This window comes from Neomonachus schauinslandi, chromosome 14, assembly GCF_002201575.2.
Source record: "Neomonachus schauinslandi chromosome 14, ASM220157v2, whole genome shotgun sequence".
Taxonomy (NCBI): domain Eukaryota; kingdom Metazoa; phylum Chordata; class Mammalia; order Carnivora; family Phocidae; genus Neomonachus; species Neomonachus schauinslandi.
Genome location: NC_058416.1, coordinates 84,656,042 through 84,683,789, shown reverse-complemented (window position 1 = coordinate 84,683,789; position 27,748 = coordinate 84,656,042). Strand labels below are relative to the sequence as shown.

Below are 27,748 nucleotides of genomic sequence, written 5' to 3'. Positions count from 1 at the left end.
TAAGCCTTTGGTGTTTTTCCACAGATGTTTAAGCTTCTCTGTAAACTTGAAATAAACAGACAGCAAAATGGTGCAAAGCCTGGGCCTTTTGGAGGTATTTTTGTTGGTCAGTTTACAGATGTCTGTAGGACATCCGTCCTTACGTCTGTTTTTCTTCCTTAGGCTGACTGTGAGATCAAATGCCCAAGTCAGGGCTAATGTATTCAGCATTACATTATTCATGTCTGTGTAACCATGTCCTAGTATCCCTCTACTAAAAGTGTGGTCCCTGGACCGGGAGCGTCAGCATCTCCTGGGAGTGGGTTGGAAGTGCAAATTCCCAGGCCCCATTTAAACAAGATCCCCAGGTGACTCATGTGCCCACGGAAGTCTGAGAGGCACTGCTTTAGCAGGCAGGTAATTGCTAGATTCTTCTGTTGGAGACCAACTAGGTGAGCAGCTCTGGGAGCGGTATTAATTACACATGGAACACATCCTGTGAGGAGGCGTGTTGTAGGACACATCACCCCACAAGGTGGGTATTTATCCCATTTTATGGATCATCCCGTGCAAACTGAGGCTCAGAAAAGTTAAGTTAGTTGTCCAAGGGCTCCACCTTTGTCAGCAAATGCAGTGTTCTACAGAGCTTGGATAGTTTTCATGGTGTTTGGAGACTGTTTTAGAACTGATGCTTCCTCCAGGCTAGGGTCTGGGGGTTCCCTGCCCTCCAAATGTGAATCCAGCCCATGGCATTGCCTTACTGGCTTTGAACCTTGGCTTTCTGTTATGAAGGGACAGCAGATGAAGTGTGAACACTCCTTGTTCTGTTGTTGCAGAAATATAACTTTGGAATACTGGCATTTAAGAGTCAAGAGCAGGTGTTCCTATTCAAAGACCCCACTGAGAATCTAATGAAAGCCAAAAGAAATGAACACAGGTGCATCGCTTTGCAGTTTTAGGAGTTCCAGAGACTCCCGGAAGGCCCTCCATGGGTGCAAAGGTGAAGGACCCCTACTTAAGCAGCAGCGCCAGGGAGGGCCAGCAAGTGGGAATATAGCTGAAGGCCTGGTGAGTAAAGTAAGCAATGCCTCCCCCATCCTTCACCCCAGCTGGCCTTAGCATTCTGAGAAAAAGGGAGGCCAAAAGAAGTCTCTCCCCACTCCAGTAACTATCGCGTCTTAGGCTGCAAGATGAAAAGCCGTCCCTAAAAAATTCCAGCTCCACTCGATCCATGTGTTCAGGCACGCTTTTTTTTTTCTAAAAAGGCAGCACGAACCAGAGCTTTTTCAAAGGGGTTCAGTAAATGTTTCCTGCCCCCCCAAAGCAACAAAAGCCCAGGTTTTATCCAGCAGAAGCAGGCACTTCTAAAATAAACGTTCCCTTTGGTACTTGGAAATGAATTCATGATGGGGGGGGGGCAGGCAAGCAGCTTTCTTTAAGGAGATCCTGAAGACTTGTTGCAGAATTAAGTCGGTGTGAAGGCGCAGCTAGAAATAACCTCATTAACATTTCAAACAAAGTAGGTGTAGGTGGTGCTGCTTGTGGCTTGGAGAATTCTGGAAAGCAAAGGGGAGGGGAGAAGGATAAGCCATGTTCTTATTATCTAAAATTGTGTCCTCCACGGTGTAGTACCACAATTTTGGGTAAAAAAAAACACAAAACACCACCAGATGCACGGGTAAGACAAGTAGTCACTACAGGACAAAATCTTGTAAATTCTGTAGGAACACAACCTAACAAAAATCAAAACTCTCAGGCCTTCAGGAGAAGGTCGAAGCAGGGGGAAAACGCCTAAGCTCCAACCGCAGACTGCTTCAGGAAGTTTTCTTCTGAGCACAGTGAGCTGGGACGACAGATGGGTTTACTGGTTGAAGTAAAAGGGAAGGGAGGAAAGTTCTAGTTCGTGCTATGAAACCACATAAAGATTGAGAAAATCTTTTTAATGTTTGGTCCTTGACCACCTCAGCGTGCCTTTTCTCAAAGGACACACACTGTCCCGTGACAGCATGTGCTAGAGGTCCAGCGACCACACCCGGCTGTCCTTCCTTCCCTCATAAAGTGCTTGAACCGAGTGCCGGGCCTCAGTTGGGCCTGTCTCACAGGGAGCTGGAGCTGGGAGCCCCCCAGGGAAGGCTGGTTCTGGATGAGGCCCCCAGGTCTGCAGTGGCAGGAGCACCACCGCCCTTGGGCCAGAAGTCGCCCCAACACCTGCAAGTGTCAGGGTGGTTTACTCTTCACATCCTACACACAAAACAGCTGGGCGACCATGAAGTTCTTGTGCAGTGGAGATGGATTCAGAATCTGGAACCTTCTCTGAGGTGACACGGCAGCCTCTTCTCCCTCTTGGCTGTGCTCTGATGAGGGCCGGGGGGAGCCCAGTGTGGAGGAAGCATCACTGGTCCATCTCACCGCCAAGACCCTGCAAAGAATGATATGCTTATCGTTGATACGCTTATGGATAGACGTACACCCACCAGGTGCTGCCCACAGCTAAGTCTGGACCGTTTGGGGCGGGTGAGAGCCAGGACTTTTGGGCAGCCCTTCACAACGGAACATGCTCAGGTTAGTCCTCATGCGGGGGGGGGTCTCAAAGCATGGTACCCAACCCCTCTTGCTATGCAAGGCAAGTTTAGTGTGGGGTTTTGTGATAATATTCACTATTGTAACTAACCTGAGATGTCACTAATTAAAATGAGGCTACATTTTATTTTATTATTTTTTAAAGATTTTATTTATTTGAGAGAGAGTGAATGCGCGTGCGTGAGAGAGAGCGAGCATGAGAGAGTGCGCACTTGCACAAGCAGGGGGAGAGGCAGAGGGAGAGGGAGAAGCAGGCTCCCCGCCGAGCAGGGAGCCCGATGCGGGGCTCCATCCCAGGACCCCGGGATCATGACCTGAGCCGAAGGCAGACGCTTAACCGACTGAGCCACCCAGGTATCCCGAGGCTAGATTTTAAAGAGGGATGTTCTAGAAGTGGAGCAGAGAGGGAGCGCTGTGCGGCTGCCTGGGTTGACCACATGCCCAATAGCACCACTGTGCTAGGGCCTCCCCCAGACGGCCCAGTACTCCAGGTGCTCACCACTGGGACAAGAAAGAGGTGCAGGAGGCAAGGTGCTTGGACCTTCCTGCCTTCTGGAGTTCAGGAGGGGGCCTACCTGCTCATAATCCTCCACATACTTGTATTTCTTCTCCCGGTAGTAGTATCTTTTCTTCATGCAGTAGAAGACTATGACGTCACATAGCACCGTCGCCTGAGTGTGGCACAGGGTGAGAGAGGAGGAGCCGGGATGCTTTCGCCCCTGCTATTCTGCGCATGCCCCTTCCCACAAAGCCTAGACCTTTCAAGGAAAGTAAAGGCAAGGCTCTCCCTCTCTGGAAAAGGTGAGGCCCCAAGGGCTGCGGTCTTGAAGAAGCAAAGGTGAGGGGGGGGCTGGAGGCAAGGGCAACAAGCCTAGGGGGTCGACTCTAGAAACGAGTTTAGGGTCAAGGGGAAGAACCAAGACGCCAGTGGAGGGTCTCACCTCGCTGGGCTAACTACTGCTGAGGAGGGCCCCAGGCCCGGGGGGTGAAGGAGCAGTCTAAGTCACTCACCACCCCTAAGAGCGCCAAACCGGAGCCGACGTTGATCATGGTGGGGATGATGTCAAATTTCCCAGCCTCCAAATGACAGGAGAAAAAGAAAAAGTCGTGATAGAGGGCATGAGCAGATAAGAGGTGGGGAGAGGGCCCCTTGTCTCTGGCCAACCCAGAAGCCTGGGTCTGAACCAGAGCCCCGAGAGAAGGGGGTAGCCAGGCTACCTTTCCAAACACTATGATGTCGAAGCGGATGCCATAGGCCTTGATGAGCGTGCGGTGCTCAGCACCAGTCAGGTGACTGTAGTACTTGGCAAACCTAGGGGAGGAGGACAGGTGAGAGGCAGAAGGCACAGGGCAGGGACAGACAGGTGGCTGGATCCACCTGAGCATCTCGAGGCCTCTCCCGGCCATTGTGGGTCATGCAGCGTGAGGGCTGGGCTGTTGGCAGGAGGGTGCCAGGGCCCACGGGGCACCAGAAGAACTCGTCCAGCATCACTGTCACCTCCTATGGCTGAGCTGGAACCTCTCACTCTGAATATCCTCCATATCACAGCTGAGCCACCTGCATGTCTCAAGGAGATCCTGGCCACTAACAGAATATGGTCAGTGAGCAGCAAACCCCGGGCCTGCCTTGTGGGTAGGGGCATGGAGCTGGCCACGAAACTCCACAAAACTCACAGAATCAGCACTGGACATCTTTTTAAAGAACCACTGACCCATCGATGAATACATGAATAAATAAATAAAATAAAATAAATAAAATTCCACACAATGGAATACTATTTGGCCATAAAGAGGGAGAAAGTAATGACAAATGCTACAACATGGATGAACCTCAAAAAAAACCATGATACTGAGTGAGAGAAGCCAGTCACAGAAGGCCACACAGTGTGTGCTTCCTTTTCTATGCAAGTCCAGGGAGACAGGAAGTACATGGTGGTTGGCGGGGACTGAGGTAGAAGGGAGGACAGGGGATGGCTGAAGGATATGGGCTTTCTCGCTGAGGTGATGAAAATGTTCTAAAATTGTGGTGATAGTCCTACAACGTCATGACTAGACTAAATGCGATCCAATCCCACACTTTAAATGGATGCACTATGTGGTAGGTGAAAGATACCTCAAGCCATTAAAAAAACCCCAAAAAACCTACAAGGGGGAATGGTGGGGGGGGGGGCACTGTTGAGCCATGATGCCATTTGCTGCCCGTGTTATATAGGACATTGGTTCAGAGAAGCCTGAACTCTTGGCCCACGATCGGTCTGGCCCACGGCATCCATGTCCTGGTCGGGCCTGGGATTCAGGTGGGGCTTGATACTAGCAGAGGTCAGGGCTCCCATAAGCTTCTCTCTGTCCCGAGGTTCTGACCCAAGCTTGAGGTTTTCCACAATGGTTTCTAGAACTGTCTAACAGAGATAGAGCAACACAAACCTGATTTCTTTCCTAGGAAAAAAAAAAATGCAAATATCTGCCCTAGTATCAGTGAGCCAGATGTTCAAGATGATAGCTGACTGTCGTTCCGGATGGTTCTATGATCCCATGTGTCTTTGATTGTTCACGTCACCACTAGAGGGAGACAAGTGCAACACGAACGCACCTCAGACCTACTCGGCTGGCCCCTGGGAGGGCTGCTTTGTTTAAGAGTGGCAAAATCCGTGACAGAGGCCACAGAGTGCCCACGAAAACGTACATGGCTAAGGTCTTTGCTACCTCAAGGAAGTGGCAAACCTGACCCTGGCCCCTCGGTCCTTCCGTCAAATGACCAGCTCTCCTGGGTTGAACACTGTCACCCAAGATTTGTAGCCATCTGGAACCTGTGAATGCGAAATGCAAGTAGGGAAACAGGGTTTTTGCAGGTGGAATGAGTTAAGCTGAGCTCGTGCTGAATTAGCGTGGACTCTGATTCCATATGACTGGTGTCCTATAAGGAGAGGACACACAGAGATGTGCCCAGAGGGAAGAAGGCCATGTGACAAGGGTGGCAGAGATGGCAGTGATGGGTCTATGAGCCAAGGAACACCGAGCATCGCAGGGAGCCACCAGAACCTGGAAGAGGCAAAGAAGGTGGCTGGCCTTGCTGACACCCTGATTTGGGGCCTCTAGCGTCCAGATCTGTGAGAGAGTAACTTCCTGTTGTTTCAAGCCACCCACTTTGTTAATTAGTTAAGGCAGCCCCAGGACACTCATATATGGTACTTTCAGCAGGGAAATGCCAGTGAAGGCCTTTCCTGAGGCTTAAACCTGTATCCCCTGAACCCTGGAGATTCCAGGGGCAGACCTGGTCTTTGAGAAACTAATTCCTGGGTCAGGCCCCAGCAGTCTTTGGTCCAGAGGATCACAAGCTCACCTGCTCCTCAAAATCAGTACAGGGACAAGGCTCTGCTTGAACACTCTCTCTGGCACCTAGCCTTCCCACCTGCCCTTGGGGGGCTGAGTGAGTGCTGGTCTTTGATGGGCATGGCTGCCCCCACTGGGGAGTGATCCAGCCACCGTCGCCCCCGGCGCCCACACAAGAGAACCAGGGCCCAAGCTCACACCTACCTGAAATTGTAGCCGGGGGACACATTGTGGTCCACATCCCGGGTATCCAGGCGGCGGAAGGAGTAGCTGGGCAAGCAGAGGGAGGAGGTTCTGTCCAGGTTGCAGTCCCAGTTGATCTGGATGCCCATGATGCCTCCCTGTGGGTTGTGAGCAGAGACAGAGCAAGCTTTCCTCGTGGCGCATTCTAGAATGAGGTGTGTTGAAAACTGTCAGAGAAGCCAGGGGCCCGTGCCTACCTCGATGGCCATGTCCTGGAAGCTGTGCCCTGCGCTCTCCACTATTTTGCCAAGACGGAATATGGGGCAGAAGGGATCTGTTACAGCGTCATAAGTGCATGATTTGAGGTAGGTAGTGGTGATGTTGGGAAGAATATTCCTCCTGAAATCAAGAGGAAGCAGAAATGAAGCGAGGAAAACCTCAAAGGAGCCAGAAGTCGCTCTAAAACACCGGGGAACTCACTCGGCCGGCCAGCACTTACTTGCTGAAATTAAATTTGGGGTACCAGATGTTGTTCTTAACCAAAAGAGTGAAGTTTTCCGCAGCCTTTAAAAAAGCAGGTCTGAAAAAAATCGTAACGTATCGTTAATAAAAGTACACATATACGTATACTCACATCCTCAGGCAGTATTTTAACAAAGCACGTGCACATGCGCCTTACAACGTCATTTTGTCAAGAAAAAAAGTGAGGGCACCTGGGTGGCTCAGTCGGCTAAGCGGCTGCCTTCGGCTCAGGTCATGATCCTGGGGTCCTGGGATTGAGCCCCACGTCCCGCTCCCTGCTCAGTGGGGAGCCTGCTTCTCCCTCTCCCTCTGCCTGCCACTCTGCCTACTTGTGCTGTCTCTCTATCTCTCTGTCAAGTAAATAAATAAAATCTTTAAAAAAAAAAAAAAAAAGAAGAAAAGTGAAACATTTCAAGCATTTCCTACTCTCCTCTGTATAAACACTAGGTCAGCAGGGGAGACTAAACCAAGCCTTTCCATTTCTTCCTCTCGTGCCTCTCGCTGAAGGCAGAGGGAGTTTAAGAGCTGGAGGAATAGAGAAGGAGGGGAAATTATTCAGCCTGCAGCTGTGGGGTTCCAGAGCTCGCCTCCCTCAGGCACTCTCAGGGGAATGCTCCACAGATCTGGTTTTACAAGTCAAAGCAAAGGTAAATTCACCCACAGGGTGGATCCTGACCTCATCTCAAAAGTACATAAAAATCACGTGTCTGTTGGCGCAGGGCCTTGACTCTGAGGTGCCACGTCAGCTCCGTGCTGACTGTACTACCTGAATCTGGGGCTCTGAGGGGGCCCCACTTCTTTGGTGGGTTTCTATGGAGAATCCAGAGCTGTAGGCAGACCCCTCTGTGTGTGTGTGGGGGGGGGGGGCTCCCCTGATCCAGGTGGAATCTTTGAGTTTAGAAACAGTATCAACAGTCTTCTCAACCCTGAGACAGAAGCAAGGCCACACAGCAAAGAGAGCCGAGCCTGTTGCTGCTGATGACGAGAAAGGCCTTGACCGAGGTGCTTTTCCGGGGCTTCAAATCCCCTCATCCCTGTATCCAGAGGGATGCATTTTATCAGGATTTTTCGAACTACTGTCATTCCCTATACTTTTTTTATTTAAGATTTTATTTATTTGTCAGAGAGAGAGTGCACAAGCAGGGGGAGCAGCAGAGGGAGAGGGAGAAGCAGACTCCCCACTGAGCAGGGAGCCCCATGTGGGACTCGATCCCAGGACCCTGGGACCATGACCTGAGCCGAAGGCAGATGCTTAACCAACTGAGCCACCCAGGCGCCCCTGTCATTCCCTATACTATAACTTTCCCCCCACATTGTCTACCTCATATGCAATACTTTTTTTAAAAAAAAGATTTTATTTTTAAGTAATCTCTACACCCAGTGTGGGGGCTCAAACTCAAAATCCCGAGATCAAGAGTCACACGCTCTACCCACTGAGCCAGACAGGAGCCCCTAATATGCAATACTTTTAAGATTGACTCACCGGTTTTAAAAAATTAAGGTGAAAATCACATAACGTAAAATTAACCATTTTAAAGTGTTAATTCAGCGGCATTAAACACATTCAGGATGTGCAAACCATCTCCAACATCTGGTTCTAGAACATTTCCATCACCCCCAAAGGAAACTTTGTACCCATTTAACAGTAGCTATCTATTTTCCCTTCCGCCCAGCCTTTGGGAACTACTCATCTACTTTTTGTTTCTCTAGATTTGTCTACTCTGGATCTTTCAGATGAATGGAATCATACAGTATGTGTCCTTTTGTGTCTGGTTTCTTTCACTTAGCACCCTGTTTTCCAGGTTCATCCATGTTGTAGCATGTAACACTTCATTCTTTTTTTATGCCTGAGTCATATTCCCTTGCATGGATGGACTATAACCTGTTTATCTCTTTCTCTGTTGTTGGACATTTGGGTTGTTTCCGCTTTTACGATCAACTCACTTTTTGAATTGGCATTCATTTTGAAATGAAATTTTCCATCATAACCATAAGAGATATCACTGGCCCCAAGTCAGAGGTCACTGTTCAAATAAATATAATCAAATCAAAACAATATTACTAAACGTTGTAGTTAATATTACTGTTTGCCCAAGGTGCTGAATCTGGGGATTATTCTTTGTGAGAAATGGAAATTAGCAAGTGACAACAGACACCCCAAACCAGGATTTCCTCCTTGATATAAGTACAGAAGCTGAATTTGAACGGACATGGGAATGTCTATCCATGTGACTCATGTTATTTTATGTATCACTGTACACTTAAAAATCACCTTCCGCTGGGGGCACCTGGGTGGTGCAGTCGGTTGAGCATCCGACTCATGATTTCAGCTCAGGTCATGATCTCAGGGTTGTGAGATTGAGCCCCGTGTCTGGCTCCGTGCTTAGCGCAGAGTCCGCTTGGGACTCTCTCTCCCTCTCCCTCTGCTCCTTCCCCCTGTGCTCTCTCTCTCTAAAGTAAATAAATAAATCTTTAAAAAAAATCACCTTCCACAGGATTAAATCTATAACCTTGTTGTCCAATGAAAATATAATGAGACACAAATACAAATACAAACCACCTCGTAAAGTTCCTAATAGTCACATTAAAAAGTAAAAAGAAGGCTCAGTCGCCACCAGTTAAGTATCTGCCTTCGGCTCAGGTCATGATCCCAGGGTCCTGGGATCCAGCCCTGAGTTGGGCTCCCTGCTCAGCGGGGGGCCTGCTTCTCCCTCTCCCTCTGCCCTCCCCTCCCCCCCCCCCTGTCCCCCCCCCCCCCCTGCTCCATGCTGGACGCATGTGTGTGCTCTCTCTCTCGCTCAGATAAATAAAATCTTAAAAAAAAAAAAAGGCAAAAAGAAACAAGTGAAATTAACTTTTGTATAATAACCCAATATATCTAAAGTATTACTTCACCAGGTAAACACATATTAATTTTATACATACATACACACACACACACACATATATGTATATATATATATTTTTCCCCCCATAATGTCTTTGGACTCTGGAGTGCATTTTACACAGAGCAGTTTATTTGGCTCCAGACACATTGCGAGCGCTCGGTAGACACCCACGGCCAGTGGCACTGATTTTAGGGAGGGAGCACAGCTCTGTAAAACCCTTTCCACCTCAGAAATGCTAGATTCCTTTTCTTTTACTGTTTCCTTCCCTGGCCTGAGCTGCTGCCCTCAGCAATCTTGAAATCAGAGGTTCTTCTGTTGCAGCACACCTGGGATGGGGTTCATGGGACTCCCTGCGCCTCTGGCCTCATCCAGGCCTCAGTCTGAACTCTGGGTAAGGAATGCTGGAGTTGCAAGCAATTCTGGGAGCATTACCTCTAACCCTACCCAGTCCAAGCAGAGCAAATTACTATTGGGAAAAATGTTATTCTGGGGCAACCCTGGACCTGCTCTACTTTATACAACACACCTCAGTGGACATTATTTATTTTCCGGCCCAGCCTCTGTTCCCTTCTTTTCTGGTAACAGAACCCCCAGTTTCCTTTGGAAGCCACACCTCCCTACTCTCAGGCTGTGTTCCTCGGGTGGGACTGACTCCACCATAGCTCCGGAGATTGGCAGGTGACCCAGGCCTGAGCTGATAAGCAAAATCCATGCCCCAGCTACAGTGTGGGCTGAGGGATGTGGCTGAAGATGTGATGATGGACAGATCTAGAACCTCTATGGACAACTGGGCTGGAAGACTTGGGGGAATGTAAGCCCAGAGCCACCTCCTGGGACTACACCATGGGTCCTGCAAACGAAGCCAGTATGGGAGGAAGCAGAGTCAAAATGTAGAGACTCTGAAGCTGTCCTTTGAGCCCCAGGTCTAGTCGTGCTGGGCTCTTCGTAGTTTGTTGAACAACAAACTGCCCCTGCTATGTGTGTGTCCTGGGTAAGGCACTGAGAACTGTTTCCTGGAGTTACTTGCAACTGACAAGAGTCCAGACATGGAAATAAATCAGCTGCAGTCCCATCACAAGTGACAAACACTGTGGCCCACCTTGCCTCTGATGGTTGCCTGTGGTCCCCGCCCTGCGGAAGCCTGACTCCACACAGACACCAAGAGCACAACACACAAGCCTTAACTCCCCTGGCCGCCTTCCCTCGGGCAGGACTCACTTGGGCACGTGGCTATCATCCTCCACTGGGCACCAGGCTGCCACCTCGCATGTCTTCACAGTCCCATTGAACAGCACGCATCTTCCTGTTGCAATTCCTGCAGGGGCAAGGGAACCCAGGTCTGCAGGGGTCTCCTATTTTCTACTTTGCAAGGTAGAGAGTGGGAGCACCACCACAGCATCCTGTGTAATCAATCGTGATCTATTCCAATTCTGGGATTTATACAGTTTCCAGAAACGAGAGGAAAAGAGTTGCCTGAGTCCAAAGGCAGTGCTAGGACGATGCTAAGCTCCAGCACAGGGCAAGATCTGGGATGGCTTCTGGGGCACGGGTGACAGGTGAATGTTGCGAAGATCCTGGGACCCTAACCCGAACAGCAGGCTCACTCAGGGTCATGTGGAGGAATTGGGGAATGTGCGGGATTTCTCCATCCTGAAGATTTCTCTATGAGACAGGCCCCCACAGAGGAGGCAATCTAGTCAGGGGCTGCCCTCCCCAGGCTAAGTGTCTACTGTGGGGTCACAGCCACATGCTCATACCATTGCTGTGGGTGCCTGAAGAGCCAGCAACACAGTTGGCATCTGATTTACACACAGTGGTCTTATCTGGAAGCTGGAAAATGAAGAAAGAGTGAAATGCCATGTGGTCAGTCAGGTGCCGACGAGAGGGGCCTGAGGCCCGAGGCTCTTCCCAGAGAAGCTGCCTACCTCAGGACAGAAGCCCTGGGTCTGGTTCACGGTGATGATCATGTTGGTCATGATGAAGAGGGAGTTTTCCTCCTGCAGAAGGGAGACAGCATCACCCTGTTACCTTCAAAGGAATCAATCCGAGCCACGAAGAACGCCAGTCACTCATTTAATAGGACAGTACCTTTCACTTTGCCCACATGCCATGCAAAAAACAATTTAAAAAATGATCTTTTGATCTCTTGTTCTCTGAGAGTTTATAATCTAACTGAAGACAGGATTCAAATAAATACTGTCCCATAGTCCCCCTTATCTCCAGGGGATGCCTAAAACTGCAGATAGTATATATATATATATATATATATATACTATGTCTTCTCTGAGATGTACATACCTGTGATAAAGTTAAATTATAAATTAGACACAGTGAGATTAACAATAACTGATACTAAAGTAGAATTATAATAATATGCTATAATGGTTATGTGAATGTAGCCTCTCTCTCTCAAAATACCTTATTGTGCTGTACTCACCCTTCTTCGTGCGATGATAAAATGGCTACATGATGAGGTGAAGGGAGGCGAGGGATGGGAGTGTTGTGATGCAGCGTTGGGCTACTACTGACCTGAGGGTATGTCAGGAGGAGGAGGATCATCTGTTTCTGGACTGCAGTTGACCATGGGCAACTGAAACCATGGATAAGGGGTGGGGGTGGGGCCTACTGTTTACATATGTTGATGGCAGCATTATTCATAGTGACCCAAAGGTGGAAACAACCCAAATGTCTATTGACAGATGAATGGATAAACAGATTGTGTTTATCTATATCTGTGTGTGTATCTATAATGGAACATGACCCAGCCATAAAAAGTAATGGGGCCCTGACACATGTTGCAACGTGGATGAACCTCAAAAATAGGACGCTAAGGGGCGCCTGGGTGGCTCAGTTGGTTAAGCGTCTGCCTTCAGCTCGGGTCATGATCCCAGGGTCCTGGGATCGAGCCCCATGTCGGCTCCCTGCTTGGCGGGAAGCCTGCTTCTCCCTCTCCCACTCCCCCTGCTTGTGTTCCCTCTCTCGCTGTCTCTCTCTCTGTCAAATAAATAAAATCTTAAAAAAAAAAAATAGGACGCTAAGTCAAAGAAGTCGCACACAGAAGGCCACTTATTGCATGATTCTATTGTTATGAAGTTTCCATAGATACAGAATGTAGATGAGTGGTTGCCCTGGAGGTGGGGGTAAGGCAGAGGGTGGGATGAGGAGCGATTGCTAATGGGTGTGGGGTTTCCTCTTAGGGTAACGAAATGTTCTGGAACTAGAAGGAGGTGATAGTTGCATAATATTGTGAATGTACTAAATGCCACAGAATTTTTAAATCTGAAATAGTTAATATTATGACATATGAATTTCACCTCAGTGGAAAAAGAAATGCCTATCACCTGAGGTGGTTCCTTAATTAAAGCTTGGCTCGTTGAGGGAAAAGATCCAACAGGTGCGCAAAACATCATCTGCCAACCAGGTTACCTCAGAGGTACAAAAACACAAGGCCACCAAAGTCCCAAGTTTGGCTGGTTTTCTTTCCTAACTGAAATTAAATAAATAAAACATTCTAGAGAAGACCCAGTCAGGGTCCGTAACTGACGCTCCTCCCTTCGAGAAGGTTCTGTTTTCTCCTCCTAGGAAGGTGCCAAATGGTTGATTTAAAGTTTCTGGAGTGCAGTTCACTGGGGATGAGACTAAAGAGTCGGTTGCTAAGGACCTTCCAACATTAGGAGTAAAAGACAAAGATGCCCAAGAATTCTAGTTGGACCTCCCCCTCACTGAGCACTGGCATTCTAAAATGAAATACCAGAAGCTTTCTCTCGGCATTTCAGACTCCCGGGAAAAGTGGAGTCAGCACTGGGAGCCACGTGGGGGATCAGGGTAACTCAAGGATCAAAGTGTCTGTAGACATCCCACCCCCAGGAAGCTCTGGGAATGGCTGGCATCTTCCAAAGAAAGGCCTAGAACAAGCCATGCTGGGAGACAGGAAATGACCCCAAGAGGAGGCCTGAGGTGGTGGCACGATGCCCGCGCCTCTCTCCTGGCACCCCTGTCAGCGTCCTCGGCGTTCCCACAGAGACATGCTGTTCACGTGGTCTATAGAAGCTGCTCCAGCGGCTCCTGAGATAGATGTGAACAATTCAATAGGGTTTACTGTTTGTTTCCTATTTCTTCTCTATTTTAAGCTTAGGGAAACTTCAGTCCAGAGATGAGCCGAGTAGAAGTGGTGCAAACTGACGTTTGTGTTCCATCTGTGGAGAAGCAGGAGGCCACTGTGAAAGCTCATGAAGGGAGCTCTGTGGAGCTCACGAAGCCCCGGGGCCAGAGCTAAGCTGGAAGGCAGAGCTGCTGCCTGTTCCTTCCCACCGAGGGTCAGAAGCAGTGGGCCCACACTCTTCCTTGGTCCCAGTGAACACACTGAGTGTGACGGCCCCAGAGCTTGCCAGGACGAGGCCATGGCTTCACAGAAAGGAGTGGTCTCTCTGTTGACACAGGTGCATGCCCATAGGACCACCCACCTCCAGCAAACTACGAATTCCCTGTTCCATTTGGCCTGCATTGCTTATCCGCTCAGTCTTCCCTCTGGGCACCCTGCAAAACCCTTCTCTTGAGAAGGCAGGGGGAAAACGAACACACTTGAAGAAAAAGAGAGTTTCTGAAGTTCTTGCTTTCCCTTGCCAAGCTCTGAGCCGAGAGAGATTTAGCCACCCCAGACGTCCTAGCACGGAAGCCATTTGGAGGGATATGTCAGGGTCTGGCTGCGGAGCATAGACATTATGATGGCTAAAGAGAGTCAGTATTTAACTTGGAGCTTTGTGGATTAACAGACTGGATACTAGGATGCTGTATCAAACACCTTCTTCCCTTCTCCTCTGTTCCTGATGAAATCCTATGTCTGTTTCCTTCCAGGCCGGCTTTGGTCTCCAATTACCGATCAACTTTCTACACTGAAAAGATTTACCTTGTGGGTTTACAACAATAAAGCACATACAAAATGTGGGAAGGCAATATTTCCACCCAAATTTTTCCCAGGATTTAAAATATTTGCTTTTCTACCTTTCGGGGCTTGAGACAGACTGAGTTGTCTGTGTTTAAGCCAGCCATGATTTAAAGCTGAAGAAACATAGCTGGTTGAATATTGTTTATTAGACCTTAAGGCAGAAAGAGATCCTTCTGCACTGCTTTCTTGGACTAAGACAATTAGTCTGGGCCTCCGTGATGTTAGAACTCTGCCAATCATTAACCAAGAGTGCAAAGTCAGGGGGCGCCTGGGTGGCTCAGTCATTGGGAGTCTGCCTTCGGCTCAGGTCATGATCCCAGGGTCCTGGGATCGAGTCCCACATCGGGCTCCCTGCTCGGCGGGGGGCCTGCTTCTCCCTCTCCTACTCCCCCTGCTTCTGTTCCGTCTCTCACTGTGTCTCTCTCTCTCTGTCAAATAAATAAATAAAAAATCTTAAAAAAAAAAAAAAAAGAATGCAAAGTCAGTAAAGGGAAAGGAGCTAATCAGAAGCTTTGATGTCAGACAGAAGCCACGGTGGAAGGCATACCTGGGCTGGAATCACATAATCCGCCACATCCCAGACCCGGAATCCAAGTGTAGAAGTGTTGGTTACAGTCACGCCTTTGGCTTTGGTAGTAACTGAGCTGACCACAGAATCTGTTTCTTGGTAGCCTTTTTCCCACACAAACACCCACCTACAAAATAAAACAGGCCCCTTAAATTGCCATAAGGATTCTGTGAATTTGAACTGCTGCTAGGGAGCCTCTGATAGCCAAAGGCTGACAGTATAATGTTCACTAATTACATGACTTTGCAAAACTGCTTGACTTTGGGGGGCTCCATTACCACTTCTGCAAAATGGGTGTATAACCTAAACCACAGGGTGGTTTGTGGGAGATAAATGAGATGACGCAGGTAAAGCACTTAGCATAGGGATCAGCACAAAGAAAGTACTCAATGAATGCTGTCTTTATTAGGTATTTGAGCACTTCCAACGCACCACGACCTGCAGAATTACCAAGAGATGACAAAAATTATGATAAAAGTTACCATTTGAGTGTTTTCAGGTGCCAGGTACTGATCTAAGCTCTATATATGTATTAACTAATTTAATCCTGACGACTTTATAAGGCAGATATCATTATTATTCTCTAGTTTTACAGAGGAGGAAACTGAGACACAGAGAGGTTACGTCACTTGCCCAAGGTCCACACAGCTAGCGAATGACAAAGTCAGGATTTGAACTCAAGTCTTTTGCTTCTGAAGCCTCTTTTCTTGCCCTGTATGCTATATTCCCTCTAGAAAAGAGAATCTCACTGTTCAAGTAACTTTTTATACTAGTTTCTTACATTTTTTCTCCAAGAATTCAGGTCACATGTATGTTTCTCTTCTCTGGGAAGAACTGGGGGCCTTACAACCAGTCTGAATAACTAAAAATCTAAAGACATTAGCGCGTAGTGGTTAGGACACTGGAACACAAACTGAAGCCAGCGATCATGGTTCATTTCTCAGCTGCACTGTTCATCAGGCATAACTTTGGCCAAGTTGCTTAACTTCTCTATGCCTCAGTTTTTCCCATCAATAAGATGGGAATGATAATAGGATTTCACAGGACAGTTGTGAGGTTAAATGAGTTTTGCCTAGTAGATGTTTAGAACAATGTTTGTGTTGCCATTGTAGGCTGAAATTGGCCTTGATGGGAGTATTTCCACCATGGAAATTGGCCAATGCTACAAATCAGAACTCCTTCCTGCCAGAGCTGTTATTAAACACCTACCAGCGACTATTATTGTTGTTATTATTTCTAGAAACAAGAAATGCTAGCATCTGTCTCCTCTTATAAGCCCTAGCTGCTGAAACTTCAAAAAATCACTGGTTTTGGTTACTTATACGTTAGTCTGGTCTGAGCAGTCTCCATATTCATTGTCCATCCTAGAGACAGGCTTTTCCCCAAATAAGGCCTTTTCTTCAGGGGTTCTAGGAATTTAGCTGCAATATAAAGCTTTCATTTAATTCTATTCAGGCACACAGAAACTTAGGGCAGGAAGGTTACCATTATTTTACCATAGTGTTCAGTGAGTTGCTGAAGAGAGACACATGGTTTTACAGGGATCACTATGTAACTGACTACCTCCTCATCATATGACAGATAACAGAATTAGATAATTGAGAAATGCATGTTTAGTCTAAGATGAATTGGATCAGGAAGCTAAGAGATGAGTTAAAAAGAAAGAAAGAAAGAAAAAAGCCCTTAGTTCAGATCCTGAGTCAGTTTTGATCATAGGAAGATGGATAAAGCTTTTACTGCTTTATACATCCTCATGATCAAGGTAGCAAACACTCCAGGAACCTTAGAAAGCTGTGCTGTCCAGCAGAAAGGTAACACAAGCCACATATGTAATGTACTTTCTAGTAGCCATGTTAAAAAGAAAAATAGGTAAAATTAATTTTAATGATAGATTTTATGTTACTGAATATATCCAAAATATTTTAACATGTTATCAATCTAAGGTGTATTAACGTACTATTTTACTTTTTTGGTTGTTTTTCACTATGTTTTTGAAACCTCGTGTGTATGTTATGTTGACAGAGCATCTTGATTTGGAGTAGGTCCATATCAAGAGCTCAAAAGCCACAGGTGACTAGTGGGTACTACATCATCCGGTGCATACCTCCTGTAGTCTAGAACTTTACAGATACCCTAAGATAGGGTTAAACTAATCCTCCCCCTAGTATCAAAAGCCAAGAGGGAAAAGCTGAGAGCCCTTCATTCTAAACGCTTCCGATCCAATCCAGCAATGTGAGTTTAGTTAACCAGTTAGTAGCAGGTCTCAAAATTTAAGGGTGCATCACAATCACTGGGGGGCAAGGAGTTGGTGGCGGTACTTAATGAGACTCACTAAATCCAAACCTGGGAGTGGGCCAGGTGGTTCTGATGTACAGCCCGTATGTGGGAAGCCATTTCACTGAATCCTGTCAGAACTTACTGCTGCTGGGCTGATAGCTGTTAGAAGCCAATACCTGCCTGATCAGGTGAATTCCTGTGGACCCTGTTAACATTCCAAGCCTCACCCCAGGGTGGGGGATCTGTTACTTTTCTACGGTTCCTCTTCCGTGAGTCTTCTCACAGAAGGTGAGTCTTCCGTGATTTGGTAGGTTTAGGAAACATTAGGACATTGGTTCTCAAACTGCTCCCCATCAGAATCACTTGGGGAGTCAGTCATACTCCATAGCAATTAAATCAGAAGGTCTGGGGATGGGAGTCAGCAATCAGTATTTTTAAAAGATTCCCCAAGGTTCTAGTGTGCGGCTGGGGACCACAGCATTAGGCCTTCTAAGAAAAGGAATGCCAGAACGGATAACATCTGTCAGCTCAGCAGCTGTAGACACCATTAACACCCTAGGTGGACCTTGAAAGTGGGCCCAGTTAATTTCTACCTTCTCTCGAGTTTCATTAATTGTAATGGGTGCGGGGCGCCTGGGTGGCTCAGTCGTTGGGCGTCTGCCTTTGGCTCAGGTCATGATCCAGAATTCTGGGATCGAGCCCCACATCGGGCTCCCTGCGCAGCGGGAAGCCTGCTTCTCCCTCTCCCCCTGCTTGTGTTCCCTCTCTGGCTGTGTCTCTCTCTGTCAAATAAATAAAATCTTAAAAAAAAAAATTGTAATGGGTGCACTCAATTAAAATTAAGCACTTGGTGAAGGGACAGAAGGTGGCAGGACATACAGAAGTGTAAGAGGGCAGCATGGGGAATGATGAAGCGAAGGAAGGTACCTATACAAAAAACCCCCAACAACTCCACAAAACGAAGTGAACTTTAAATGCTTTTTAGAGTGTGACCTCTTCATCATCTTGGGTTACCACATGATACTTAAAGGAAAGGACCGGAAGCCACTGGCCCAAAAGGAACCAAATGGAAAGTCCAAGCCTTGGTTTCTCTCAGCAGATCATCAGAATGGGAAGTGAAGTGCAAAGATTGAAACGTTAAGGGCAAAGCCAAAGGACAGCATGGAGCAACTCGGAACAAGAAGCAGGAAGGGTGAGGATGAAGGTCTAGCCAGGCTTTGCCCTGAAAAAAAACACAGTATCAAAGCAGTCTCCTGCCCCGGAGCCCGGCCCACCGCCCGGCCCTCTGGGGGCCAGGGTCCGGGGAGGCGTATGTCATCCGCCTCTGGTCGCCGTCCCCCGGACCGCGCCTGGAGGCCGCCTGCGGGGCTCGCCCGGTGACCTAGGCCAAGAGCAGCAGGTGCACGGCCAGGACCCAGAAGGGGAGTTCCCGGCCGTCGCAACACTCCGGACCCCCGAGCCCCTCGGGGACAGCGCCCGCGGCTGCGCTCACCCGATGACGTAGGCCAGGATGAGCAGCTGCACGGCCCGGTTCATGAGCCCCACTTTACGGCTGCGGATGAGCACGATGCGCGGCGTGTCGTACTCGAACAGGAAAGCGGCCAGCACCGCGCAGCAGCCCGCCATGGCCGGCTGCCGCCGCGCCGCCCGGCTCCACGCTCTGCGCCCGGCCACCCGACCCGCCGCCTGGTACGCGCCCGGGAGCCCCGCCCAGGCGGCCCGCGGCGCCGCTACTCGCGTGGGAGGGCCCGGAAGGAGGCGGCGCTGCGCCTTGGGGCGGGGGCCGGGCGTAGGCGACGTCCTTCTCGGGTACGAGCGCCTCGCTCGGGGGGAGTGGGACCCGTGGAGAGGGGGTGAGTCCTCCCTTGAGGACGAGTGACCTCGACAGTAGGGCCGGGAAGAACGAGCGACTTCCGCAAAGTGGCATTGGCTCTACCAGGAAGGGGTGATCTCCTCTCTGGGAACGAATGACCCTGTGGAGGGCCGGGGAGAACGAGTGACCGCCTTAGTGGAGATAGAGCCGTCGTGGAGAGGACCTCTCCCTTGGGCATGAGTTACCCCTCGCGGGGGGGAGGCGCTGAGGTGGGAGGGGGTGGCTACTGAGCTGCTCCTTTAGGTGGTCTAGGAGGTACGAGTGACCTGTGGGGGACGGGGGCAGCTTAGGAGAAAGAGCAGCCCCTCGGGAGGTCCCAGCTTGTTCCTTCTCAACCTCTGGAAGAAAAACCTAAATGTTAGGTGCCCTAGGAGCCCTGGGCTGGAGTCACACACCCTGTACGGTGGCCTTGTTGGAATTGAAGCGAGGCCACACCCCTACTCCAATTCAGATGCTTCCTTAGTTAAAGGAGGAGGGAGGAAGCATCCTGAGCCAGGGGAGGGTTTCTGTGGCCATCCTTTCAACTGAGAAAGTTTTATCACAACTTTAGGGAGAATTGGAAAATAAAGGGAAGTGGAGGAAACGCCCACGGTTCTACTCCTCGAACATAAATTTCCACGTTTGTTCATTCCCTTTCAGGTATGTTTTCAAAGATATATTTTATATTGAGTTTCATTAATGCATTCAACAAGTATTAATAAGCACCTTCAATATGCCAGGCCCTGTTCAGTGAACAGAACAAGCCCAAACAGCCTGCCTTTGTGGAGTATAAATTCTCACAGGTAGATGTGTATAAAATTTTAGTTTGTAAATCACAGGCAATGATGATTTTTTTTTTTCCTGGTTCATACTCCTCGTGTTTTCTGTGTTATTGCAGACTTGTCATAATGATCATTTTTAATAAATGGGCTGTTTCTTCCAGAGAGTATACCATGATTTTCCTAACCGTTCTCACCTGATTGCTTCTAGTTTGTGGATCCTATGTATAATCTTTGATAAAATATTTTAGTTCATTTCCTGGATGTGAGGTTCCTAAGCCACTCCAGATGAAAAAAGTGAATAATAAAATTTGAAGGAAATAGCATCTATCTCTAGAGATGGAATTGTTGAGTTAGAAGGAAGAATAGAGCTGCCACCTGCCTCAGTCCAAAATGGTCCTAAGAAAAGGTGGTGATTAAGTGGGATTTTATCCATTCATTTGACAGATATGACTGAGTGCCTGTTGTGTGTTTGGCAGTATTCTTGATGCTAGGGATATGAGGGTGAACAGGCAGGTGAAGTCTTTGCCAAAATTGAGCTTGGTGCAATTGGGAGGGCTTAAATTCTATGTAGAAAAGGAATATATAGCTGCTAAATTCTCATTGGAAGGGGACCTAAAAATTCTTTCCTTAAGAGCCAAACTCAGTTCCAGCTCTTGTTAATATTTATCCCACAGTAATGAGATGGTCCCAGCCTTACAAATCTTGAATTTAAATGGTTTGCATGTGTTTTGGGGGTGCCTGGCTGGCTCAGTTGGTAAGCGTGTGACTCTGAATCTTGGGGTTGTGAGTTCAAGCCCCATGTTGGGTGTAGAGATTACTTAAAATCTTAAAAAATAAATGGTTTGCTTGTGTTTTGGAACAAGGCAGGTAGGAGAAACGTATAAATAAATTTTTCTAAACTACTAGTTGGTATTATATCCTCAGGACCAACGAGAGAAGCTGATCTTGAAAAATGATTAGGAAAAGAAAGTTATTTCATTTATGTTCTTGCCCTTTATCTGTTTTTAAAAACAGCTTATTGCGGTATAATTGACATAAAAAAAACTGCACTTATTTAAAGTGTACAATTTTGTAAGTTTGACATATACACACACACACACACCCATGGAACCATCACCACAGTCAAGATAGTGAATATACCCAGTGTACTAGCCAGAGAAATCTTAGTTTGTATAAAGTGAAAGTAAATGCTGATTACAGCTGGGACTTTTCACATACCTACATCTTTTTTTTTCTTTTTTTTGAAGTTAAACAATTGTTTTGTTTTTTTTTAAAGATTTATTTATTTATTTGACAGAGAGAGACACAGCGAGAGAGGGAACACAAGCAAGGGGAGTATGAGAGGGAGAAGCAGGCTTCCCGCCAAGCAGGGAGCCCAATGTGGGGCTCGATCCCAGGACCTGGGATCATGACCTGAGCTGAAGGCAGACGCTTAACGACTGAGCCACCCAGGTACCCCTAAACAATTGTTTATAAAGATTGAAAGACCATCTCAATTAGGAAAGTAAAACACGTTCTTTGTAACAAATTCAAACAATACAGAACTGGATAAAGCAAAAAGTGGGAGTCCCAACTCTCCCTACAGAGGTAGTTTCCCTACTTTAAGTCCTATTAGGAAAGAAAAATTGCTGCCAATTCTTTTTTGTTATGTCTGATTTTTGTTATACTTACTGAAAGATTTCCTTTGCGGGCATCTGGGTGGTTCAGGTGGTTACATGTCTGCTTTCAGGTCAGGTCATGATCTTGGGGTCCTGGGATGGAGCCCCACGCCTGGCTCCCTGCTCAGTGGGGAGCCTGCTTCTCCCTCTCCCTCTCCCTCTGCCATTCCTCCTGCTCATGCTTGTGTGTTCTCTTTCAAATAAATAAATAAAATCTTTATTTTATTATTTTTTTATCTTACAAAGCTGCTGCATGGATTTTTTTTATTATGTTCAATTAGCCGACATACAGTACATCATTAGTTTTTGATGTACTGTTCAACAATTTGTTAGTTGCATATAACACCCAGTGCCCATCACCACACATGCCCTCTTTAATACCCATCACCCTGTTACCTCACATACCTACATCTTAATCACATTCAGTTGCATATTTGTCATATGTTTGACTCAGTGTAGTTACTGAACAACCATGGGAGTTTAGTTTTTAAAAAATGAGATTTTAAGTAAAGGTGCCAAGACAATTCAATGAGGAAAGAATAGTCTTTTCAATTAATGGTGTTGGAACAACTGGATAGCCACATGCATATGATGAAGTTGGACCCCTGTCTCTCTTACCATATATAAAAATTAACTCAAAATGGATCAAACACTGAAGTGTAAGAGCAAGACTGCAAGACTCAGATGAAAACATAAGTGTAAATTTTTGTGACTTTGGATTAGTCAGTGGTTTTTTAGACATGACACCAAAAGCACAGGTGGGTGACAAAAAGAAAAATAGAAAAAATTTAAAACTTCTGTGCTTCAGAGGACACCGTCAAGAAAATGAAAAGGCAACCCACAGTATGTGAAAAATAAAAACATGTATCTGATAAGGGTCTAGTATCTTAAATATCCTAAGTAAGAGTCTTTAACTCTTCTTCTTCTTCTTCTTTTTTTTTTTTAAGTAGGCTCCACATCCAATGTGGGGCTTGAACTCATGATCCTGAGATTGAGAGTCGCATGCTCTACCAACTGAGCCAGCCAGGTGCACAAAGAGTTCTTTAACTCTTCTAACTAATCAGTAAAATGACAACCCAATTTAAAATGGGCAAAAGATTTGAATAGCATTTCTACGAAGAAGATACACAAATGGTCAATAAGAACATAAAAAGATGTGGGCGCCTGGGTGGCTCAGTTGGTTAAGCGACTGCCTTCGGCTCAGGTCATGATCCTGGAGTCCCTGGATCGAGTCCCGTGTCGGGCTCCCTGCTCGGCAGGGAGTCTGCTTCTCCCTCTGACCCTCCCCCCTCTCATGTGCTCTCTCTCATTCTCTCTCTCTCTCAAATAAATAAATAAAATCTTAAAAAAAAAAAGAACATAAAAAGATGTTCAATATCACTCACTAGGGAGATGTGCATCAAGATCACAATGAGATACCACTTCATCTGCTAGCATGGGTACAATTAAAACAAGGGACAGTCAGAAAGATGGCAAGGCTGTGGAGAAATTGGAAGACTCATACACTGCTGCTGGGAAAAATAAATGGTGCAGCCCCTTTGGAAAACAGTTTGGCAGTTCCTCAAAATGTTACACAATCACCATGTGATCTAGCAGTTCCATTCCTGGGTGTACTATATGCCCAAGAGAATTGATAAGATATGTTCATGCAAAAACTTGTGCATTAGTGTTCACAACATCATTCATAATAGTCAACACGTGGAGATCCCCTAAATGTCTATCAGCTGATGAATGGAAAAACAAATGTGTTATGTCCAGACAATGCAATGTTACTCAGCCGTAAATACATGCTGCAGTGTGCACGAATCTTGAGGACATGATGCTAAGTGAAAGAAGCCAGGTACAAAAGGCCACATATTCTATGATTCTGTTTATATGAAATGTCCAGAATAGGAAAATCCATAGAGACAGAAAGTCAGTTAGTGGTTGCCTAGGGCTGGGGCAAAGTACAATGGGGATTGATTACTAATGAGTATGAGGGTTCTGTTGGGGGTGAGGAAATGTTCCGGAAATTACATAATGGTGATAGTTGCAGAATCCTTGTGAATATCCTAAAAGTCACTGCACTGTACATTTCAAAAGGGTGGCTTTTATGGTGTGTGAATCGTATCAAATTAAAATAAAAAGGGGCGCCTAGGTGGCTCAGTCCTTAAGCGTCTGCCTTCGGCGCAGGTCATGATCCCAGGGTCCTGGGATCGAGCCCCGAATTGGGCTCCCTGCTCGGCGGGAAGCCTGCTTCTCCCTCTCCCACTCCCCCTGCTTGTGTTCCCTCTCTCACTGTGTCTCTCTCTGTCAAATAAATAAAATCTTAAAAAAAAAAAAAAAAAAAGAAAAACAGGGAGTAGATAGTCAAGGCCTCAGGAAAAAACAATGTGTGTACACAATAATGGGGCCAAACCTCAGGTTCTTTCTTCAGAGGGGAGCACCTCAGACCCTTACACAGAGCTGAGCTTTGGTTTTTTTGTTTTTTTTTTGTTTTTTTTAAATTTTAGAGAGAGCTAGAGGACACGAGTGGGAGGGGCAGAGGGAGAAGGAGAAGAGAGAATCTCAAGCAGACTCTGCGCTGAGTGAGGAGCTGATGCAGGGCTTGATCTCATGACCCTGAGATCACGTCCAGAGCTGAAACCAAGAGTAGGATGCTCACCAACTGTACCACCCAGGTACCTGCACAGAACTTATTTTTAATTTAGATTAAGTTCTAACGCTGGATCATCTGGTTCCTCCGTTGCACAGTAAGCCAGTTTACCACAACACTCTTCCTCCGAAAACTGCCCCTCCCTCACAGATGTGGCCCCAGCAGCCATTTTTATACTATGTGACTTTATCAATTGAACCACATAGGGAACCTAACCCAAAAGGGCCAGTCGGATTCTCTCCTCTGGTACTGTGGCACTCTGCAAATGACTAGAACTGAGTTGATATAACCTTCCGGTTGTGGCAGAGTCGTGTCCAGGGAGAAGCTCAGCAGGGGAGTCTGCAGAAACAAAAGAATGAAAAGATGGGCAAAGGGACACAGAGGTGAGAGTGACTAAGAAAATGGCCTCTTCGGTTTCTGCCGAGTTTGTTTCCTGTTTCTGCACCCTTGTTTCGCTTTTGCCCCCATACCCTGATAATAAATGTTCATTTTTCCCCCTTAAGCTAGTAGGCTTTGAAACTTAGAATTGAAAAGACTTTGGCTATGGTACTAGGTTCCCAGAGGTGAAAAATGTACTGTCACTGGTAATGTGGGCATTAAATATTTGTGTGAATGCAGTGAATTAAAGGTGGGAGGCCCTGCCCGAAGCCACCAACACGAAGAGCAGTAATAAATTAATAGCCCATAAAAGCAAGTCCCTGTGAAAAGCAGAGCCAGGAACTCCAAAAAGCTCATCAGTCTGGGACCACTTATTTGAGAGGCTTGTGGTGGCTGACCTCAGTGCACCTGAGGGCACCATTTGGTTATAGCACGGTAAGAATGATGTTACAGTGGTCGTGAGCCACGAAAGGCTCATCAGATGAAGCTGTGTTCTTTATTCAGGAGTATCTTTAATGGAAAAAAAATGTTTAAATGAAATGTTCAGACATTTAAAGATGTAAGATTCACTTATCTGGCACATAGACATTGTGAAATACATCATTGTATAACATAATGACAGGTACATCTAGTCCAAATGTATAATTATATATACCTCCAGAAACAGCATATCCCAGGGCGCCTGGGTGGCTCAGTCGTTAAGTGTCTGCCCTTGGCTCAGGTCATGATCCCAGGCTCCTGGGATCGAGCCCCGCACTGGGCTCCCTGCTCGGCAGGAAGCCTGCTTCTCCCTCTCCCACTCCCCCTGCTTGTGTTCCCTCTCTCGCTGTGTCTCTCTGTCAAATAAATAAATAAAATCTTAAAAAAAAAAAAAAAAGAAACAGCATATCCCCTAAATAAATAAGTTGGTAGCAAAAGTAGGAATAAATTATTTTATAATTTTGCTGTTTCTTTCCCTGGGGAGTCCTTGAGACTGAAGCTGTTATGGAATATAGAAGAAAAAAAATCCTGACTCTTCTCTAATAGGCCATGTACTGATCACAGATAATCCTCCATGCTAGATCAGTGGATTTCAACCCTATCCGACCCAGTGTCCCTTTAGCAGGAAATGTTTTCTAAAATCTCATTAGGAGCCCTGAAAGAAATTAATATGCACTGTAATCTCTCCACACTCAAATATGTATATACATGTAGATGTCTGTATATATATTTAGTTTGCATTTTCATAATTAATGATACTGAGTTTTCATGTGCTTATTGGCCAATCTGTGCATCTTTGGAGAAATGCCTGTTCAGATCCTTTGCCCATTTTTCAATTGAGTGATTTGCCTCTTTAGAATTTAAGAGTTCTTTATGTATTCTAGATATAATTCCTTATCAGATGTATGCTCTGCAAAAGTCTTCTCCCATTCAGTGGGGGGGGGGGATTACAGTATTGAAATGGAGAAAATGGGAAATATGATATTCTTGCAGGTGAACTGGATCTATTTCTATAACTGTGTTTTGAAATCCCAGCACATTTGATATTTCAGATGTAAACAAGACGTAAAAAAGACCTCGGAGACCACACCCTTTGGAAGACAGCAGAGAGTAGGGGATGGATAAGGGAAAGAGCTGTGAACTCAAGAGGTGATGGGGCAGTTGTGAGATCGATCGACCTGTAGGGACTGGGTCTGCTGTCACTGAAAACAAGGTATTCAGGAATGGATCCTGTGTGCCAGACACTGGGATATGATTATTTACTTGTTGTGCATCCTTAGAGCTGGTAACTTCTTTTTTTTTTTTAAGATTTTTTATTTATTTATTTGAGAGAGAGAGAATGAGAGACAGAGAGCATGAGAGGGAGGAGGGTCAGAGGGAGAAGCAGACTCCCTGCCGAGCAGGGAGCCCGATGCGGGACTCGATCCCGGGACTCCAGGATCATGACCCGAGCCGAAGGCAGTTGCTTAACCAACTGAGCCACCCAGGCGCCCAAGCTGGTAACTTCTTGGCAGTGTGTTTCTTTATATGTCAAATGGGGATCAGTGTTATTGTGTCAAGTATGCTATTGTCTTTATGACAGTAATAACAATAGCCAAGACACTGTTAAATGCTTTCTAGGCTTCATTTCATTCAGTCTCCCACAAAGCATGAGGTAGGCACTGAGGAGTACAACAGACTTTGAGAGCCCATACAAGCAGTAGAGTCAGGATTTGAGTCCACGTTTGTCTGATTCCAGAATCTTTGCTCTTAACTATTTCATTACGTAGCCTTCAAATGCTGTAAAGTCATTTTGTTTGCTCTAAATCATTGTCTAATGTTATGTGGGATTGTTTTTATCGTTCTATTACCTGCTGTGTACCAAGAGTAAGGGATAATGAGGATTATGAGGGTCAACTTGAAATGGGAGAAATCTTGCTTGTAGAGATGATAGTTAGTGGAACCCCATATGTTTTGTCCTGTTCCCTGACATTAGCATACAATGTAACCAATTATCTTTTCAAATTTACTTACAAACTATTAGATTCTAAATATTTGGAAGGATTATACAACAGACTCAGGAAAATAAGACCCAGAGATATGGTCCCATTAGTGTCAAATCTGGTAACTTTCTAAGATGGTGTCTTAATGACTGTGGGAGGCAGAATAATGCCCCCCATTCCAGATACCCATCCTAATCCCAGAAACCTGGGACTTTGTTACCTTCTGTGGCAAAAGGGACTTTGCCAATGTGATTAAGGGTTTTGAGATGGGGACATTGTCCTGGATTATCCAGGTGAGCGTATTCACAAGGGTCCTTTAAAAAATGGACAGGAGGGGCTGAAGCATCAGTCAGAAAAGGCCTGTGACAACAGCCGCACAGGTCAGAGTGATGAGATTGCTAGCTAGGGGCTATGAGCCAAGGAATGAGGCTGGAAAAGGCAACAGGTGGGTTTTCCTCCTGGAATTCCAGAATTCCCTCTAGAGCCTCCAGAAGGAATGCAGCCCTGCCAAGGCCTCGATTTTAGCCTACAAGACCCATTTTGGATTTCAGACCTCCAGAACTATACAATAATATATCTGTGTTATTTTAAGCCACTAAATTTGTGGCAGTTTGTTACAGCATCAATAGGAAACTAATACAGTTACTAACTCCATAGAAATATTATGAACATAAGATTCTTAATTCAGATTAAGCTAGAAAGAATTTTA

At 46.5% G+C, this 27,748-nt stretch overlaps 2 protein-coding genes across 5 annotated transcripts in view; one reads left to right on the top strand and one right to left on the bottom strand.

Annotated features, from left to right (window-relative positions):
- Positions 1-1,912: 1,912 nt before the first annotated feature.
- P2RX4 (purinergic receptor P2X 4) lies at positions 1,913-18,966 on the bottom strand. 3 transcript variants are annotated; one of them, XM_021698607.2, is made up of 12 exons: positions 18,765-18,966; positions 14,975-15,122; positions 11,408-11,479; positions 11,240-11,312; positions 10,701-10,797; positions 6,572-6,652; positions 6,330-6,471; positions 6,094-6,230; positions 3,778-3,871; positions 3,571-3,636; positions 3,135-3,230; positions 1,913-2,398 (listed from the first exon to the last, which is right to left on the bottom strand). In XM_021698607.2, the coding sequence occupies exons 1-12, from the start codon at positions 18,896-18,898 to the stop codon at positions 2,372-2,374; spliced, it is 1,167 nt and encodes a 388-aa protein (XP_021554282.1). In that variant the 5' UTR covers positions 18,899-18,966; the 3' UTR covers positions 1,913-2,371. The 3 variants fall into 3 exon arrangements, with proteins under 3 accessions (XP_021554282.1, XP_021554280.1, XP_021554283.1); XM_021698605.2 differs by having other exon boundaries at positions 3,571-3,871; XM_021698608.2 differs by lacking the exon at positions 3,135-3,230.
- Positions 18,883-27,748, top strand: part of IFT81 (intraflagellar transport 81) — a 185,084-nt gene continuing 176,218 nt past the window's right edge. Inside the window, exons 1-2 of one of the 2 annotated variants that reach the window (XM_021698603.1) lie at positions 18,883-18,961; positions 19,696-19,784. The gene's annotated coding sequence lies outside the window, so the exon portion shown is untranslated. Of the gene's footprint in view, positions 18,962-19,113; positions 19,126-19,695; positions 19,785-27,748 lie in introns of those variants that run through there. The other variant, XM_021698601.1, reaches the window with a different exon arrangement.